Source organism: Drosophila sulfurigaster, chromosome 3, assembly GCF_023558435.1.
Source record: "Drosophila sulfurigaster albostrigata strain 15112-1811.04 chromosome 3, ASM2355843v2, whole genome shotgun sequence".
Classification (NCBI taxonomy): Eukaryota; Metazoa; Arthropoda; class Insecta; order Diptera; family Drosophilidae; genus Drosophila; species Drosophila sulfurigaster.
In genome coordinates this window covers 30,947,955-30,968,149 of record NC_084883.1, presented here as the reverse complement: position 1 = coordinate 30,968,149, position 20,195 = coordinate 30,947,955, and the positions used below count along the sequence as shown (strand labels likewise).

Sequence of the window (20,195 nt, the reverse complement as noted above, 5' to 3'; positions counted from 1 at the left end):
AGATGCATACAAACTTCGTGTACTTTGCATTTCTTTTACAATTTTTGTCAACAGGCTAATTTAGTTTTCTTTTTGTTTTATGATTTATGTTGTTAGCTTTTAAAAATTTCGCTATGGGATTGTTTAATTGCTTATGTATTTTGTTTTCGTTTTAGCTAGTTGTTCTTGTTGATGTTGTATGTTGTATTTGTAGTATAAATTGTTAAAAATCGCTCACATATTTCAATTCTGGTTCAGCGCGTGTTGCGTGTGTATGTATGTATGTGAGTGAAAGTGTCATGTAAAGCTTACGTATGTTTCTTGTTGTTGTCCTTTTCTTTCTTTGGTGTGTTTAGTTATATAAAAGTTTACATATGTATGTGTGTGTAGTGTGTGTGTGAGTGAGTGTTCAAGTGTTTGTGTGCTAACTTACAGACTAATACACGCTAAACATTTATTAACTTACCATTTATTAAGTTTGTTTACCATCTTCTCTTTCTTAATTTTTGTTTGTTTTGTCTTTGTTGTTGTTTACTTTGTTTGTTTGTTGTTTTTGTTCAATACAGTTAAAGAACTTCCAAGAAGTGTCAATAAGTACAGAATGTACAGTTTATAGTTTCTTAAGGTACAGCAATGCGAAAAACGAAAGTGTTGCCAATATGTATGCATGTGTATGAGTGACTGTCAGTTAGTGAGAGCGTATATGTGTGTTTCTGTGTGTTTATGTTGTGTTTGTCTTACAAAAAAGTCTGGCAGCTCTGCACATAAAGCGTAACGTTCACTTAAAAACAAGCGCTAAAATGGACATAAAACATGTGCACACTCGTTTTCTTTTCTTTTTTTCCTCATTTTTCTACATTTGTTCATAGATAATTCGTCGCATAGTTTTTTCTTTTTGTTTGTTTTTTCTTTTGTTTTTATAAATCTTTGCTAAAGTTATATATAAACTATTCCATTCTGAAGTATTGACAGTCACAGGCTATGTGAAGCATGCCTTATTTATTTTGTTTTTGTTTTTGGGAGGGGGTTGTTTTCCATTCTTTTTTCAAATATATATATATATATATATTTTTTTTTTTTTTCTTTTGTTGTATATAATCAATATGTATGCACTATATTATGTAGTATGGGTTTCGTTTATGCACTAGATTTTTACTTAGGTTTCATTTCATCTCACTTGGCGTAAAAAAATTCCCTCCATTTGACCCTCATCGATTTCTCTCTCAATTGATATTTAAAAGCGTCTTTGTACAAACACAAAACGAAAAAGACATATTTTGTAAACATTTATAAATGAAAACATAAATAACATTTAAACTAGTTGATATCAAAAGTCTTGAGGCGTAAGTGCAGCGTTTCATAGTAGACCGGTTTCCACGTTGTGCGCCGTGCCCAACGTGTTCGGATCAAAGTTGAGTTTATCTCCAGCCAAAACAATCTCAGATATGCAGCCGACGATGCCGCTGAAATAGCGCTGATGCGTAAAGTATGCTACATCGGGCATTCCACCTGCAAGGAAGAACGAGAAGAAATGTTAATACAAATACATATTTTCAAATTTGTAATACATATATATTTTCAAGTATTAATTTTTTTTTATACTTTTAAATTTTAAGAGAAGTTTTAGGTATGTCAGCCTTCTAACATAAAACCGTTTGATCTGTGCCTTCACAGTTTAGTCAGTCAAACATTGTTTTCTAATTTCAGCCTCATCAGTCTTTCAATATAAACTATGCCTTCAGTACTTAGAAAGTCATTCGTGGTATGTTATTATATATGTAAATATATAATCCACTTGCAAACATAAATTTAAAGGGAAATCAATTACAATCTTAGCCTCTTAACTCATTCTTTTTGTGCTGTGCCTCCATTGTCATAAATAAATCCACTTACCAACATAAAGCCCAGTATCGGTATTAAGTTGACGCATCTTGCCAGGCGAATGCTGCGTCAGCGTCTTTCGTCCATCCACCTCCAGATAACCTTCCTGAGAGTTTCTGTAATATGAAATAACAGCTTTAGTTTACATTCATACATCAAGAGGGAGGTACACCGAATTACCTTATGGCCCTAACACGATGCCAAAGTCCATCGCTGATCTTAGTGCCGTTGAAGCGTATTGCCAGCTCACCAGCGCCCAGATCGTAACGAAAGTGCAAGTAACTGTAGAGCATAATAATATCAAATTAAATACAATTATTATTGATATATTACTTTAATAGTTACCCCTGTTCAATGCCCAGCGACAAGTAGTCATCGTGCTCGTCTGTGGTGCCCTGACGTCCCGTCCACAGGATGACACCATTTTCCGAGTGCGTCTTGATGCGGAGATTCAAATCGATATTGTAGCTAATCACTTGGCTCATGGTTTCCGCATCGTTGTAGTGAAAATAGCTGTCGGTGCCGGCAAAACAGGCCCCAAAATTCTTACGTACACTCTGCACTTGAGACTGATGCTCCGCAGACAGATCGAACTTCTTCAATAGACTCCAATCAGTGTGGGTTTGTGGTGTACTGGGTGCTGCAGGCGCAGCTGGAATTGCAGCCTCTGCTTCTGACTTAAGCACTGGCGTTAGCAACTCATCATCGCTGTAATCCTCGTTGTACTGTGGCTCAATGGCCACAGGCGCTTGTGGTCGCTGCTTGGGCGGAGAATGCGAATGCGTGTGCGTGTTCGACATGATGCGTTTCATGTCTTGGGCGAGCTGTTTCCGCTGATAATCCTCGGTGCCATCGGTGGCGTCAAACAGGGATTCATCAAACACAAAGCCACTTGCATCAGCATCGACATCCGTATCCTGTTCTTGATTCGAGCTGGGATTCACATTGTCAGTGTTATCATCGTCAGCAGCTGAACTCAAACTAGCACTCTGCTGTGTCTTGCCCATTTGACCGGTTGCCATGGCATCCGCATACTCCTGCTGTTGCAGACTGGCTATCCAATCGTTGTTATCATCAAACGTGAGTATATCGCTGTCCGGATTTGTCTGGAAACTTTCGTAGTGGGTGGGCAAACGACTCAGTTTGTGTGCAAAGGCATTCGGCTTCTGGTGGTGCTCATGCTTGCTGACATGCTGCTTCCCCACATGCTTGCTCCGGCTGTCAAAGAGTGTCGGCTGCTTCTTGCGCTGCTGCTTTGCCTCGCCTTTACCCTCGCCTACTGTTGCCTTGCTGCTGCTTGTGGCATGTTGTTGTGCGGCATTTTGCATGCCTGCATTTTCGTGCACAAAGCGGAAAATGATATCATCTTCGATTTCCTCATTGCTAGGCGCACCACCCCCTACCACTCCTAATGCTGCCGATTGTCTTGTGCTGCTCGTTGTAGAGGCAGTTGTTGTTGTTGTCGTTGTGGGCTTCGGCGTTGTCGTAGTAGTTGTTGTTGTTGTTGTTGTGCCAGGTGTTGTTTTGTGCTTGTGCACATTCTTACGCTTTGTGGCATGCTTCTTGTGCGTCCACAGTTTCTTGGAGAGCGGCTGCACTGAAGCTGCTGTCGCGTCAACTCCTTTGTATTGTTTGCCTTCAAGTGGTTTGCCATTGTGTGACTTGTGCAGCGATAGCTCTGGCAGCTGCTCGGGCGGCACTTCAGCTGCCTTGTTGCAACGCTCGTTGTAGATGCTGCAACGGCACTCGTAGCTCTCCATTTGTGGCACGCACTCGGCTAGCGGGCCACAAGGACGGGCGACACAAGCATGCGGACAGTTGGCAATATTGCTGCCACCCAATGCCTCCGCCACAATGCCCAGCGAATGGCCGTTGATGTCAATCTATGCAGAAATTACAATAGTCTGGTTAGTTGAAGAGGAAACTGAGCACAAGGATGGGTTTGCAACCATGAACTTACGCGTTGTATGCAGCCAACAAAGAAGGACTTGTACTTGAGGTCCAGCGGCAAGTGGTCCACATGATTGACGCCGCCCACAAACAGATTTTGTGCCAACGACAGATGCCAGAAGCCATTCGACGAAATGGTCATGACCTCCTGATGCTGATCGATCTGCAGCAGCAAATAGGTTTAGCAAGGATTACAAAGCTTAATCACTTGACTTACCTTGAGCACGGCCAAACGCGCTGTGCGTGAGATCTTGATGGTGTGCCATTGTCCCAGGCTAAGCGAGTACTCACTGCTGCTTGTTGCAAGATGGCAAAAGTCAAGTTACTGATTAACAATCATCTGTAAAGGTAACTTACCGAACCACTGCGGGACCGCTGCCGAGATCAAATGCAAACTCCACGAACCCATCATGCAAATACAGTGCTATAAAGTCTCCACGATGTTCTGGCCCAGAGTAAAGTATCAGGCCATCGGACTGCTCGGGTTTCAGTATGACTTTCAGCTCCAGCCAAATGAGCGCGCTATTGCCCAGTGGCGCATAGCGTAGAAAAGAGGAGCCATTAAAGGCAGGGACCTGGAAAAGTAAATGATGTTTAGAAAATGTTAAATATAAAAGCATTGCCAGCTACTCACCTGCAGATCCATGCGTATTTCGCAGAGATCGCCCACAAAGCCAATGGGGCAAAGGCAGACAGCGCCTTGATCTGAGGGCAAACACTTGCCACCATGCTGGCAAGGATAACGCACACACTTGTCCGTCGAACAGTCCTCTGGAAATACATTACAAATTATAGATAAATCATTATATCAATAGCATTGACTTACGTATATCAAAACCATTGATGACATCGCCCAGCGGATGCTCCGTGAACTTGTAATCATGCTCGTTGGCCACAAAACGACGTATGCAGCCAGCAAAGCCTTCGGCTAGAGGCAAACGCTTGGCCAGTCCGGTAATGTTGCCAATCCCGCCAAGGAAGACCGGCTCTCGGAAAGTGATGCGTGAGAATAAGCCCTACAAATTAGAGTAATATTAGACAATAATAACAACTCTCTAATGCGGAACCTACATTCGATCGGCCTTGCACTTTGGTGCCATGATTGAGCACCATCCAGGCATCCCAGCGATGGCGATAGATGATAACCGAGTTCCATTCATTCAGCATAATCGTCTCCCTGGAACGCACGCTGCCCACACCGGAGCCGCAATCGAACCAGAACTCTACAAAGCCCTTGTTAAGCAACAATGCCATAAAATCACCGGTTAAATCATCACGTTCCCCGCTCAGCAAAATGATGCCGTCAAAGGATTCTGGACGGAATTCCAGCCGTAGCTGCACATGCTTATAGGCGCCATGCAACGCCGCAAATGCCAGCCAGGAGCGCTTTGCAAAGCGTGGCACGTGCGCTCTAATATCTGCACACACAAGATTAACCAATTAGAAAACAGCCAATAAATATCGAATTTAAGCACTTACCTTCGAGACAGCCATTGCCTGTCTTGCCAAAGGGGCACAGACAGCGTGCAACGGTGGATGTAGCCTCCAGAGCACAGATGCCCTCTGCGCCGCAGTCCAGATTGCAAAGTGGGCTGTTATACAAAATAAGGATAATCATATAAATAACGATCGATAACAAGCGAAAAATCACATCTATCGAACAAGTTCATGTTCCACTGTTCACTTTTGATCTAAAGTTCGTTATTGTTCAAATAAAAAGAACCTCTTTGTTCACGGAACAAAAATGAACTAACGAGCTTATTGAGCACTACTACACTGGCTTTTTTATATATCGTTTATCGAATTTAAAATCGAAACGCTTATCGCTACGCACCTGTTGACTGTCGGTGCTGGTGTCGTTGTTTTTTCTGATATGATATTGCTATTGGCAGCATTTTTATTGATATGCATTGCGACCTTGTTCCTGTTGTTATTATTATTATTATTGTTGTTGTTGTTGTTGCTGTTGCTAGTCATTTGATATGTATGCGAATTGCTGTTGCTGTTAGTATTGCTATTGCGCCTTAAGTTTAATTGATTATTATTGACATCGTCATAAATGGACATGTCCGACTTGTAGCTATAATACTCGTCCACATCTCCATCCACTTCCACGTCCCTCTCATCAGCATAGTCCACCACATTGCGTGGAGCAGCTGTCTTTGCGGTGCTTGTTGCTGTCGTCACCGTTGTTGTGCTGCTGCTGCGTGGTGTGCTGCTGCTGGTCGTGGTGCCAGCTGTGGATGCCACCTTAAAGTCGCCGGCATCCAATTCTTGATTCTCATTCTCGTTCTCTGAATTGAAGCTAATGCTTTCGGCTGATATGTAATAATCGTTTGAATTGACTTTCTGTTGCTGTTGCTGCTGTTGCAACTGCATTCCATCCGCATTCTCATCGTTGTAATCGTAGCTATCGCTATTGTTATCGATATCCAAATCTGCAACTGAATCGCTATCGGAATCCTGATTGGAATCTGAGCCTGTGGCTGCAAAACGTGATTTATCGTTGGCCAACTTGGCACTAAACGAGGCGCCCTTCTGATACAACACATCCTCATCGGACTTCCCATGGCCATCGGCGCCGCTGCTTGTCGTATTTATGACTACGAGAATGAGACAAGGAGACATTTACATAGATTATAATTGAAATAATTGCGTGTTTGAGTAGGAGGACGCACCTTGACAGCTGTAACCATTCTTGTTCAGCTCGTAGCCTTCGATACAATCGCACTCGTACATGCCATCGTGGATCTCATAGCAGAGCTGCTCGCAGGGGCTGGTGTGACCACAGTGACCTGGCAATCGTATTTGTATGGGCAAATAAAAGCAATTTAAGTACTTGTATGTCTCAGTGTACGTTTGTGTGTGTGTGTATGTGTGTGTGTGTCAAGTCGAGTTAATAATTTTCGGGGCACATATGGGCACACATTCACATTCGGTCTGTCGTTTTGGGTGTGACCGACGTGTCCGCAATAAATTCTAATGAGCTTTACCAACTTAGGGGCAGAGTCATGTCCGTAATTTACTGCTACGCATTGGCCACATTTCCAAAAACAGCCAACAAAGCAGACATTTCGACCAAATGCTATGCCTGTTTTTCTGTTCATTTATGTGAGCTTGGCATCGAGCCAACATTAAGCTAGCAAGGCTATTTGCAACTGTTGAGCTTCAGTTTGCAAATGCAATGGCAGTGGATTTGTTTCTGAGTATTTTCAATAAATAACTTTCTCTCTGCAAATGCAATGCAAATGCGCCAGCCTAAAAGAATGCAACGGCATTTTATTCGGCACAAAATCAAAATGGCAATTGAGTGTGACCGCAATGAAAGCAAAGCAAAGCAAAGAATTGGAATGCTACTTTTGCGGTTACTTTTCGATCTCCGCCTATGCAATCACTTGACATCAATATTAGTGTGCATTATCAAGTAACGAGTAACGGAGTGCAAGTAACGAGTCAGCCGTAAAGTAGTTGTGTAGTGAGTGCTCCTCGCTCTACTTGTACTTGCTACTTTGCTGTTTGTTCAACACTTACGTCATGCTGGTTTCCATTGTATTAAATAGAACACGCAACTTGCCAACTACACGCTTAAAGCACAACTCACACACACACATTTTCTATGTATTTGTATATGTATGTGTGTGTGTGTGTGGTTGCTAGTTGATTAAGCAACTATGTGCTGCCGATTAAAGTGCACTGGACACTCGGCACATTTGCATACGTGTGTGTGCCACATGTGTGGCGCTCTCTTTGCCATGTTTCCCCGCCTCCGCATACGCCCACTGTTGCTGGAGCTGTGGCTGCAGTTGAGTTTTCAACTTGTCGTGTGCCATTGCGTATTCAAATTGAAATTGAAAAATCGCATATTGCATGCAATTGAAATCGAAGTGTCAGCGGCAGCAGCACATCAACAAATACGCTGACAACGCTGGCGAATGATGTGCGAGAGGCAACAAGGTGAATGGTAAGAGCGGTGGAGCGGAAAGCAGCTAGGGAATTTCCCAAAAGTCGGAAAATTTGACAAAAACATTGCATAACAACGATAATTTATGTACATACACAGTGAGAAAACTAACACTACAAATTGAAAACATTCATCATTTTTGTATTTTTGTCTCTGTCCATTTTGCATTTTGGTAACAGAAAACCAAACAACAAACTTTTACTCTTAGCTTTGTTGAAGCTTCATATTTCTAATATGAATTTCAAATGGGAACAATGCATGAACAACAAAAAGGGATTGCTAAATAATTCGACAATGTCCGGTGTGCAAATTTTACGATATATTTTGCTGGAAAATCTTATAAAAATTTGTTAATCACTTTGTTATCTGTTCAAAGTAGTCAATTACATAATAGATTTATTTAAGTATTGGTTTCAAATCCTATTTTCAATATGATAAGAATTGTCAAATTTGATTTGTATTAAGCTGAGGGTTCAAATACCAAGTTACATTTAAAATTGAAGGAAGAAGTTTTTGCTGCAATGGAAATTTTTGGTTGCGGAAATTAGTATTCACTTGGGTACAGCATAGTTTTTGTCAACGAAACGCATTGATTTTTCGCTCTGTGTGCCCACAACTGACGGGCCTGTCACGTGAGCGACAAGAGAGCGGGGAAGGGGCAGTCTAATTGTGTGTGTGTGTGTGTGTGTGTGTGTGTGTGTGTGTGTGTGTGCAACGCATAATTAAGTCACTCATTAATGTCAAAGCCAAAAGCCAGACTGACAGGCATTCAGACAGAGTCAGATCCAGTGTGGAAGGCAGGCCCTTCACTCCACTCCACTCCACTTCATTTTACTTCTCTTCTCTTCACTTCACTTATTGATATGCTCGTCGTGCTCAATTTTCACATGGCCTCAAAATTTGCACAATTAGACACTTCACAAAGGATTTGAGGGCGGGGCTTTGGGCATGTGTGGGCATGTATGGGTGTGTGTGTGTTTGTGTTTTACATACCTTGAAATGCCGCCTCCTCTGGCTCGACAATGCTGCTGCCGCTGGCTGCCCAGTGCTGATGATCCCCCAGCAATGACAGCAACAGGAACAACAGAATCAGCAGCCAGCTGTGACCAACTCTCGACTGCCGCCTTAGCCTTTGATGTTGTCCTCGTTCGTCCTTCTGTTGGTCCTGCTGTGCCTGCTGCGCCTGCAGCCATCGTTGTCGTTGTCGCTTTGAAGTTGACATGTTGTGTTTGTGTTGCCCCAAGTTCTACGCGTAGGCTCGTTGTGTGTGGAGTGTGTGTGTGTGTTATGTGTGTGCCTAGCTGGTACGCTGTGTTGCACAACACACACACAAAAATGATTATTAAGTATACGTTCGATTCACACGATCGCTGGCGCTTTTAGACGACTTCGGCGTTGAGCAGCCAGCGTTGAGCATGGAGCGTACATGCGTCTCGACGTTGCCTCTGCGACTGTGCCTGCTTCACCTGCTGTTTCCTGTTGATATATCAAACAAGCCAAGCAATTAGTAAAAGTGAGATAGAGACGCAGAGAGAGAGAGAGAGCGTGAGAGAGAGGTGCTCGGGTTTTTGGGCTCGAGCTTGGGCGCAGGCAAATCAAGTGGTCATTATAATATAACCACAAATTGCTAAACACGCAACGCACACGGACCCCACACAACATGATTCATGGCTCTTGCCTGATGGCTCTTGCCACTTGCCACCCCCCTTCCCCTTCCCCATTCCCTCTGACTCTTGCCTGTTGGCAGTTGGCTGAAGTAAAATCAATAAACGGCGTCATGGCAACGCGCCACCACAACAAATAGTAGACAGCCTGACCCCATCCTACCTCTAATTTGTTTCTATTTGGTTGACTGAGCCACTCCTAAGCATATACACATAGTACACACACACACACATACCAGCATAGAGCCAGGTGCACACATGAGCACGGATCGCCTGCTTGGCAACATCAACGAGCAACGAGCGAATGTGTGAGTTTTGTGGCCCTACCTTAAGTTGTTGCCTCTGGCCAAGTACCGCCACCGCCACCGTTGCCGTTGCCGCTACCGCCAACGCCGTGAGGCAAATGCATGTAATTAGAAATCAATACGACAATTCGGCAAAGTATCCACACGATAGGCCGAGATAACATTTAACAGTTTTTAAGCATGTGAGGAAGCAGTAGCATAAAATGAAACCAAGCTACAACAAACTGTATCAAATGCTTCTTATATAACTTATGGTACTCTATACTCTAAATGCCGATCATAATGAAGCCTTCAGAATACAATTAAATTGAGGCTAATATTCGATGAGTGTAATTAAAGGAAGGCTCGTATAAATCAGGCTTAGACGCGATAGTCCAACTGACCTTGCGTAAGAATTCTTTGATTGTTAATATTTAATTATATTGTATACATCTACCTACAATTTAACTGCAATTAATTGTGAACAAATGTATAATTATGTGAATACTTATAATAGTATTTCATTTTCCACTTTATTGGTTAATCTACCTTGAACCTTCAGCCGTGTTGTCATCAAATGTGGTAGCTCTCAGATACCACCTACTCCTCAATTGATTTACCAACTCGTCTCTTGACTCTTATCAATAATATAATTTATAAGTTCGTCGTTCTCATTCGAGTTTTTCAACTGCCACTAATTTATAATACTCTGCGATCCCATGGGAGGCGCGTATAAAAAACATTCTTCGCAATTTCGCTTTTTATTTTTTTTCCAATTTCGAATTTTTGGCAATTTGCTCGGCCGATTGAAATTGAAATGTCAAATGTCTAAGTTCGAAAAAGAGACGCGTGCAAATGCTGTTAAGCCGGGTCACAGACCTATACATACACACAGTTCTATATATTTGTATATATGTATGCATGCATGCACATATGTGTATGTATATATGTATGTATGTACATATATTCATACATACAACTGGCATACGCACACTCGTGTGTGGCACTTAACCCGTGCTCAAAAATATGTAGCATACTTACTGGGGCAAAAATTGCAGCCACAGCATGAAATCTTTCTTTATTGCTGTAGCTAGTTGTTGTTGTTGTTGCGGATATACCCCGCAACAGACAGACACAATAGGGTATATCATTGTTAGCAACAGCAGAGCACTCAACTGTAAAGTTTAACAGACAGCTCATTTTAGCTTAGCAGATACATAGCTGCTTAGCTTAACAGACAGCTGCTAAGCTTAACATAATGCTGCTGTTAAGCGTAGATCACTTTTTAACATGCTGTTAACTGGCCGTCAAACATTGACAGGTGTATCCTACCATAGTTACTTTCCGCTACGGGGTATTTCCCTGTAGAGCACTCACAACTGTAACTTTCTCGATGTTGGTTGCGTTTTTTTTGCCGTTTTTGTTTTTGCTTTATTTTTATATCAACTTTTGTATGCCTGCGCTTAAAATCGCGACGTCTGCCTCTGACTCGGGCTGTAGGGCGAGTTGAAGAGCGCGTATGTGTATGTGTGTTTGTGTGTGTGCGTCTGTTTGTGTGTGGGTGCGTTGTGGTTGTTGTGCTTGAGTTGGTGTTTGTGTGCGTCGCTGTGCGTGTGCAAAAGTTTTGCAAGTTGGACGCTGGGTAGGCTAAAAAGCATTCGCCATTTGTACTGTCTCGAGTTTTTGGGTGTTCCATCGACCATCCCCCCAAAAACTCAAGCTCCCAAAGCCCAAACCAAATGTTGCCGTATTCATTTATATCGATTTTTCCACCTTGGCTATTTGCACTGGAGCCTTAAACACGCACACACACACACACACATACATTCACTAACACAATCAGACATTCACACACAAACGTTGACATACTACCATACTACTACTGTACAATCCACATAACATACACACATATACTCGTACTTCTTTATACATTTTTGCGCACTCTCTACGTTATATTTTCGTTTTTCTTTCATTTCGTTTCAGTTTATCTTGTATTTTTTTTTTCTTCTGCTATTTTTTATACCCACTTCCCATAAGCTAGAAGGGTATTATAACTTTGTGGCAATTGAATGTTAAACGGCTGAAGGAGGAGTTCCCATCTAATATATTCCTTGCCAGTGTCAAGAGTGCCGAGTATTTGGCCATGAACATACGTTTCTATAAACAACTTTATCTCGGGCAGCATAAGCGCAAGAGACAACTTAGTTAGCAACTATTATTTGCCTTTCCTAGTCTTCACCAGTTGAAATTAATTGCTACAGCCCCAAACAACTAAATCTAAATATTATTTTAATGTTAGAGATTACAAAGTTGAAGAGCCGAATAACAACGATTATTTAAATCTGAGAATTACACTAAGAGTTCAGTCAATTTAAGTATTATTGGATTAGGTAGCCTTTAAACTAATTAAATAAATAACTTGATTGAAAATTTATATCAGATAATAACTTTTTTAATATTTTGTATCAACAAAATAATTGTAATCAAGTAATAATTCCTTCATAAGATTATATTTTATTATAAAAAAAAATTCATTAAGATATAAAATCAAAAATCAGGAGTTTTGGAGTGAATACAATAATAATTAGGATGCATTATAAAAGTCTTACTTAACAGGAATGTGCAAGTATCTCGTAGTCGAGCACACTCGTCTGCACTTTTCTTACTTGTTTTGTGCAATTTTTCCTTTTTTTTTTCGTTTTTGATTTTGTGTTATTGCGTTTTTAATGGCATTTCTTTCCGGTACGACGCCTCCGAATGGCCAAAATGCTGGAAGGCTGTCGTTGAATGAGTTTCACTCAAATTGCATACGTTTAACCAGACCTGGTCCGGGATTGCTGCTGATGGAAACTGAAGTTGGTCATGTCCGATGTGTGTGATGTGGGCCACTTGGGGAATGTGGGGCAACGGTGGAACGGTGGAACGGAGGCATGTGGCAACAGCATGAAAACTCATTATTCAGGTAAACGCAGCAAAAACGTGCGCTCATTTGGTTGCGAACATTTTGTGCACTGTGCAAAGCAGACTCACTGGGTAAGTGCCATGTGGCAAATGGCAAGTGGCTTGCCGCTTTAGAGGCTTTTTAGTCGAGCCAGGCCGAAACTAATTAGAGTAACACATTTGGTATTGGCAGAATCAAAATTAATAGCACTTGGCTGCCGCACTGTCTGCCAAAAAGTTGAGAAACTTAATTACGCAGCTAATGGGACTAAATTAGTTCCGAGTGGCATTGATTTAATTACACAATCATGTCGACAGAATCAACAATAAACTGAAAAACTTCACAATTTCAATTCCACATTTTTGCATAGCTCAAAAGTATGCTATAGTTAAGCGACGCTTTGTCATTACCTAATCGCCTGCACTTAAGATCTTGCGTTGCAAATTTATGGCACAGCTCTCGTTCCTACTCTTGCTCTTGCTCCTGCTCCCTTGCTCAGCCCTGATTAGTCGCCCTTTGTTGTAAGGATAAAGTTTTTGACGAAGCGCATGTGAAAGTTTATGAGTCGTATTCCAGCACAAAAGTCGTAAATTCAAGTGGTTTATTTTTTTCTTATTATTTTTTGAAGAAGGGTAAACCTTGAATAAAAACTGTAGAAATTAATCTCACCTGGCAACTACGCAAGCAATAACTAAAGCGATGAAAAGTTTATGGGGAAAACGTAATCTACACTAGCAGCGTATTTAGGATTACGTCAACAGCGGCTACTGTCGTGTTAAATCGCCATTTTTAATCGATAACACTTCGATTAGTGATCGTCGCCTGGCACATTAGAAAGCAGTAAACAGCAGTCTGCTCTATCGTTACGTCAATAGTCTCTGTAATGTTAAGATGCTTTTGTCCACCGATAACAATCATGGATCAATTAAACACACGTCCACTTGCAGATCGTGATATGTGACATGTGATATTTGTGGCGTTCTTAACTAATAGCGTATTTACCTGAGTTCTTTACATTAACGCACCGTTGCTTTTGTTAACCGCACAAAGGAAGGACGAAAACTACAACGTGATTATCTTGAATAACAAAACAGAGACCTACATATATGTATGTATATATTCTATGCGGGTTTTTCCTTGCAATGCTATAGTATAAATTATTGATTAAAACTATGGCAAGGCCAACATCAGCAGCAGTAGCAGCGGCGAGCTCAGCACAAATTATATCCTAGCTAAATGGAGTGGATACTTTTTTGATGTTGTTGTTGCTACTGCTGATTTTTTGTGTTGATGTCACGCAAAACTTAATACACAAAGCCAGCACAGCCAATACACAAGCACACACACACACACATACATAAAGATACACGCACACTCCTATGTATGTGGAACACAAAACAAACAACAAGGAGCATCAAAGTCAATGAGGGGAAAAAACACGAGAAAAGTTGAAACAAACAAAACTACAAAGCAACAACAGTAGCAGCAGCAACAACAACAACAACAGCGATAGCAAGACAAAATGTCCGCAGAAGAAAAATCGTTAAAGCAGCAATAAATTGTGTTTTTATAAGGTAAATAGAGCAAAGCCCGTTGAGAGCCAATTGGAGGCGCACCACAAAATACACGAATAGACAGAATGACAGACAGACTGTGGGACAGACAGAGACGGCAAGACAAGCAGACTGGCTGACAGACAGCATAAGAGCAAAAGGGAATAGAAAGGGGCGTCTAATGGGGCCAGTTTTCGGCCGAGCAACTCACGCATGACAGACTGACCTCAGTAACAGTACACACACACACGCACGCATGCGACACACACACACTCGCAAGTAAACAGAAAAGTTTGGCGCGTTTTTGCTATTCGCTGTTTTTGTTGGTGTCGAATGCTTTGATATGTGCTTCCACACCTACTTACATACATATGTATGTTTTTGTGTGTAAGTGTGCTTGCGCCTAATTTATGGCAAATTCACAGGTGCGCATATTACTTGCGCGCTGTCAAAGACGTCGCGCTGAGCAGCAGCAAAAAGCAATTTCAAGCAGCGACTAAAACAAAAGCAGGCACCCACACAAACACATACACACATACTTAAAGCGAATAATGCTGAAAAGTAGCAGCAGCAGAACGTGACTTGCGTTTGTATGCGTGTGAGTTATTTTGTGTTTGTGTGTGTACTGCGGCCATTGCAGCAGCCGCAGCTTTTGTACGTGCGTGTGCGGTGCGACATTATATCAAAGACATTTGACTGACTGCAAAAGTGATGTGGAGGGGAGAGAGCAAAGGGAGCAACGTCAGCAGCGAGCATTGCCCGGGTATTGTTGGAATCTTTTGAGTGCAGCAACCAAAAATACCAGTTGTATGTGATGTGTATGTTATATATTTTACATACATGTGTATGTATGTGTGTAATGCTTATGTTAATTCCCCCCTCCCGCAACCCATCACTGAAGTGGCACTTCAAAGTGCGCTCTCTGCTTGCCCAACATAAATTTCCATTATTTCATTTCGCCTCGTTTCTGCAACTACAACAACAACACCAACAGCTACTCACTTGTATTGCCTTTGCTTTTTGGCGAGTGGCCGCCTCGTTGACGACGGCGTCGACGACGACGACGACGATGTCTTCGTCTTCGTTGATTTTTGCTGCTTTATTTTCGGCGTTCAGCGATTTTCGTGGTATTTACATTAACTCACATACACGCACACGCACACGTACAACACACAAACACGCACACGCACACACAATTATTTTTTAAGCTGTCTTTCTCACATTGCACATTTGCCTGAATATTTTTGCAGCTTCTTTTTTAGGGATTTACATTTCCCCCAAATTCTATGATGAACAAATTCGTATCGCGTTTATTTTGTTTAGTTATTTATTGGCTCGGGCTTTGTGCTGCAGCTACAGCTCTGCTTCTTGTTGTTGTTGTTTGTGTGTATATGTAATATTTTGGTTGTATCCTGCGAAAGGATGTCTGTGTATTGCGGCTCCGTTCCGCTTAGCCGTTTTTGTTTCGGAGCGTAACGTTTTTACACTCTAATTGACGGGAGACTACTGCGCGTATCGAAACCGAAATGTTGCCTGATTGGAACGATGGCGAAACAACGTAACTCTCTTTGGCTCTTTGGCCGAGCAAAAGTGCCCAACTGTGGCAGCACAGTTGCCGGAGACAGAGACAGAGAGATACGCATGTAGAACGTAAAGTACCCAGCGAGAGTGAGAAAGAGATAAAGACTAGTGTTGTTGTTGTTACTGTTCTTACTATGCCCAAATCGCAATTGTAGGTTGTAGTATCCGTTAGGTGATTATCCGAGGCGCCAAATATGAACTGGCAGGGTGGTTTAGGGTTGCCAGAATGCACAACAATTAGGGGCATCAATTAAACAATATACAATTGACACATTTATCTGAGCTTAATTGCGTGCTGCATTGAATACCATAAATATATTAAAAGTTTATTTTATTGCAATTGAAATAATAATTTTATATGAAAGTGATTCCGGTCAGCTGCGCATGATATGGACTTAACTGACTGCTCTGGCAATCCTACCAGACTCTTATTCCTCCCCCAAAACACCCACAACCAACGCTCAGAGAGCGCTTTTTGTTTTGGGCGCATGCGAGAAACACAAGGAATTGAAACATGCAAAACATTCTGGGCTCAGGTTACAACAACAGCACATAGAGAGAGAGAGAGAGAGAGCAGAGAGCCAAGCTGTCAACTGCAGCCGATTGTGGCGCTCTGTTAAACAACAGTTTGTTGTTGCTGTTTACCAGCAACTTAACATCACAATAAACACCTACAGAGGCGACCGACACTTGAGAGTGTGACACACACACACACTCGCAGACACCCACACACCGCTAGATTTGCGTAAGCCAATAATGAACTCAACGACACGCATGGACAATAACAACAACAATAGCAACAGCAGAAGTAAAAACAAACAACATCAAGACGAGGTGTAGGACGTGACGAGAAATGAAGGGCAGTGGGCAGGCTGTAAGTCAGCAAACGACAGCTGATCAGGTTGCAAGGGTTGTAATTGTTGTTCTTGTTGCCCCAGGGGTGCTGATGACAGAAAGTGACAGAAGAAATGAAAACGAAATAATAGACAAGTCGCAACTCCTGCTGCTGCTACCTCTGCTTCTTCCTCAGCTCCTGTGGGGCCATGTAACTGTGTAACTGAGACTTGGCTTGACCATGTGCATAAGTTGGAGTTTCTTTTTGGGGGAGCAGCAATTGTTGGTTACTATATCCGGTATTTGAAGACAAAGAAGGGTATAACAGACGAATGACAATAAAGAGTGTTTTGTGTTAATATATTCCTTTAATATTTATTGTTAATAAATATCCAGTTGCTTTGATCACCATAATTATCTTGCCCAACATGGCTGTCGGGTATCTCGCAGTCAACAACAGATTGTTGCTCTTGTTGCACTGACAGTCAACTTTGCTAATGACCAGTGCTATTCATGGCCCTCGACAATGCGCCTCTAAGTCCTTTTTGCCTTTTGCATTTACCAGAGCAAAGGGCCGGTCTCTGACATGGATATCATCGAGTGTAAGTCTCTGTGTGTGTGGGTGTGTGTGTGTTTGTTGGTCTCTTTTGTGCAAGGCAGCTTAGTGGGTGCAGTTCAAAGCCCAACAACAGGAACTTGCAGCAAATGAGGCATTAATATCCCGACCCGACCCAACCCGACCCCAGGCTCAGTCTGAATCCTGAACATGCAGCTGGAGCTGGAGCTACAGCTCATGACTGGCTTCCATGTTGGCATGTTTCTCGAGTATGTCAGGACAAATATTAGTATTCCACTTCAATGCGAGCACATTTTGTAATGGAAAGTGTTGTTGTCGTCTTCCTGCTCTTCCTCTTTCTTCGCTGTCGTCGCATCCATCAACCAGGCAGCCAGGCGCAACTAATGTGTCACATTACAAATGGCGTCTGCTTGACAAGCACCTGACACGCCATCCCCCTCTTCCCTTTCCAACCAACCAACCGCATGCATTCTCACGCTGTTCAATAACAAAAGTATTAACTACTGTCTCACTCACTCCCCCAATATTAAGTAGCATACAACGCCCATACAACTCTTTCTCACTCCCACTCGTCATGGCAAAGCTGTCAAGCAATAAAGCCGCACTTTATTCCGTTATAAAGCATTTAGCAAGTATGATAGAGAGGGAGATAGCGAGAGAAGAAGCAACAGTTAGCAAGCAAAATACATATTAAGCATAAACAGCATCATCGTCGTCGGCAACAAACATCGTTTAATGCAGCAGCAGCAGCGCATTTATATAGAACACCAGAGCCAAGTCGTTAATGTGCTCGTTATTGAGGTCATCATCGGGAAACCAACTGTCAATTTCCATCACATTTCGCCAGTTGAGAAACTCATTATAACCATACAGACCACAGATTGTTGCTGCAATTTATCATCATTTAACCTTATAGGTTTCTAATAATTTTTGGACATGGTTACCTTGCTCCAAATACAAGTCCTTGTACTTGCCCATTCCCAAGGCCAGGCTACGTATAGCATTTTGTTCACTCAAAATTTCGTTGCAGTGACTCTTAGCCAACTCCTCATAGAGCTGAGGAGGACTTAAAACGGGCGCACAAGCGTGATGCGAAAGCATAAAAAGCAGCAGAACCCTGAAAATGGAGTGATTATCGGTACTTATTATCTAAGTTAAAAAGTGGAGCTGGTATAACTGAAGTGGCGTTAGTTGAGAACTAGCAACAACAAAGCTCGACTTGAGCCAATGTTGAACAACATCAACACCGCACTTACTGATGAGTGCGCTGATAACCATATGCAGAAGCCTCGCTAGTCAACACTTGTAGACAGTCCAGGCTGAGCTTGCACTTAATGGGATTCAAATTAACTATATCACGCATGCAGCGATCCGATTGTGTGCTATTAGGTTGACCCCGATTAACCAGATTGTCATAATTCATGGCCAGCTGCTCGTACTCGGCATTTGCATTTAACTCGCCATATCTATCAAAACAAATAATTAGTTAATTAGCATAACACAGAGAAAGCTAACTCTCTCCTACTTCAGGCTGGGCGGCAAAAGCAGCACATTACGTTGGAAGGCGTTGTCCAGTACTGGAAATGCAAATGTTAAAGCCAATAAATAGACTACACAAACTGATATAATTACTTTGTTTTTCCAATTGATTCATGTTTTGATTTGAATTCCGCATTAGACGATCCATGTGATGCAGCAGATGGTAATACAATTGACGGTCGTATCGTGTGGGGGCCACATAACGCATTTTCTCTGCATTATTGAAAATGAATATATATGCAAACATTGTGTGAAATTAATGAATATTTATGGTTAACGCATCTATCATGTGCGTATGAATTTGTGTGTGCGAGAGTGTGGAGAGTACACAGCTCATTAGGCTCACGTTTTATCAGGAATTCGGCAAGCAACAATGCAAACTTGGCACTCGCATTCAGTTTTCTGCCAGTGAACAATTTATCTAGCAAACCATAAATGCGCTGCGGCAGTTGTTGCTCCTGCGACGTTGTTGGGGTGACAGAGACGGTGATAGCGGCGGATGCGGATTGGGTTAGTGTAAATGGTAGACCAGCACTAAGAGCGCAAAGTGTTACAATTTTGAAACGGAATATTATTGCGCTGGAGAAGAACATGTTGAATGGAGCGCTTGAATGATTCTATGCCAGCCTGTTTGCTGGCCACATTGAAATCACATCGCCTTCAGTCTTTGATTTCACTTTTTCTTATGAAGATTAATTGGATGACATTTGTTCTGTGCTTTGCGCTAAGCGTGGGCGACAAGCGGCGAGCGGGAAGCCGGGGTGAAAGATGGCTGGAGAGCGTGTCGGGATATCGAGTGCGTCAAGAGCGCCCAGAGTCTCTATGGTGCACAATATTAAGTTTCGCATATTAATCACAATTTAAAATTGAATACATTACAATGATTAAGAAAGGGTTGGCAACGGGAGAAGTCATTCTATGGAGAATAAATACACATGTTGTTTATTAGGTGGTTAAAGCTGTAGAACAAAGCAACTGATTTCCTCCACTATAAAATATTATAGAAAGTCAATAACTGACATACCATTCAGTTGTTATCAAGCTAAACATGTACATAATATTTAACTTATTTACAATTTACCTTACAGAGGCAAAATAAAAAGCAAATGGACTAACACAAAATCGTATATCAGTTGTTTTTTGTATAGTTTGTTTAAAATTTTCCGCCTAGAAAAGTAAACATTTATCGAATATCGACAACGCAGCAAGCTAGTTATCGAAATCAGACTGCCATCGCCAGACTGTTATTGTTTAGTATGCATCGCAACAGCAGTGAGCAAAATTATCCCTTATCAATTCAATTAATATTTCAAATTGAATGCTTACATAAAGTAAACAAAATCCACTAAAAACAATTACAATAAAAAACAATAATTAACACTACTGCGTTACTAAGCAATTTTTCACATTTTGCGAGCTGTTATTACAAACTGCGTACCAGCCACTTAGCA

General features: G+C 41.9%; 2 protein-coding genes across 3 annotated transcripts in view; both read right to left on the bottom strand.

Moving 5' to 3' along the window:
• Positions 1–915: 915 nt before the first annotated feature.
• LOC133843116 (uncharacterized) overlaps positions 916–20,195 on the bottom strand; it is a 37,629-nt gene continuing 18,349 nt past the window's right edge. Inside the window, exons 1-15 of one of the 2 annotated variants that reach the window (XM_062276526.1) lie at positions 15,216–15,712; positions 8,765–9,247; positions 6,489–6,605; positions 5,645–6,413; positions 5,290–5,402; positions 4,882–5,228; positions 4,637–4,826; positions 4,445–4,581; positions 4,168–4,385; positions 4,028–4,103; positions 3,821–3,973; positions 2,206–3,743; positions 2,041–2,142; positions 1,873–1,976; positions 916–1,488 (exon numbers count right to left, since the gene is read on the bottom strand). In XM_062276526.1, coding sequence (XP_062132510.1) covers positions 1,337–1,488; positions 1,873–1,976; positions 2,041–2,142; positions 2,206–3,743; positions 3,821–3,973; positions 4,028–4,103; positions 4,168–4,385; positions 4,445–4,581; positions 4,637–4,826; positions 4,882–5,228; positions 5,290–5,402; positions 5,645–6,413; positions 6,489–6,605; positions 8,765–8,993 — 4,245 coding nt within the window. In that variant the 5' untranslated portion in view covers positions 8,994–9,247; positions 15,216–15,712 and the 3' untranslated portion in view covers positions 916–1,336. Of the gene's footprint in view, positions 1,489–1,872; positions 1,977–2,040; positions 2,143–2,205; positions 3,744–3,820; positions 3,974–4,027; positions 4,104–4,167; positions 4,386–4,444; positions 4,582–4,636; positions 4,827–4,881; positions 5,229–5,289; positions 5,403–5,644; positions 6,414–6,488; positions 6,606–8,764; positions 9,248–15,215; positions 15,713–20,195 lie in introns of those variants that run through there. The other variant, XM_062276527.1, reaches the window with a different exon arrangement.
• Positions 15,325–19,881, bottom strand: LOC133843141 (uncharacterized). Its single transcript, XM_062276566.1, has 6 exons — positions 19,091–19,881; positions 18,838–18,957; positions 18,731–18,782; positions 18,462–18,671; positions 18,150–18,322; positions 15,325–18,092 (listed from the first exon to the last, which is right to left on the bottom strand). The coding sequence occupies exons 1-6, from the start codon at positions 19,335–19,337 to the stop codon at positions 17,938–17,940; spliced, it is 957 nt and encodes a 318-aa protein (XP_062132550.1). The 5' UTR covers positions 19,338–19,881; the 3' UTR covers positions 15,325–17,937.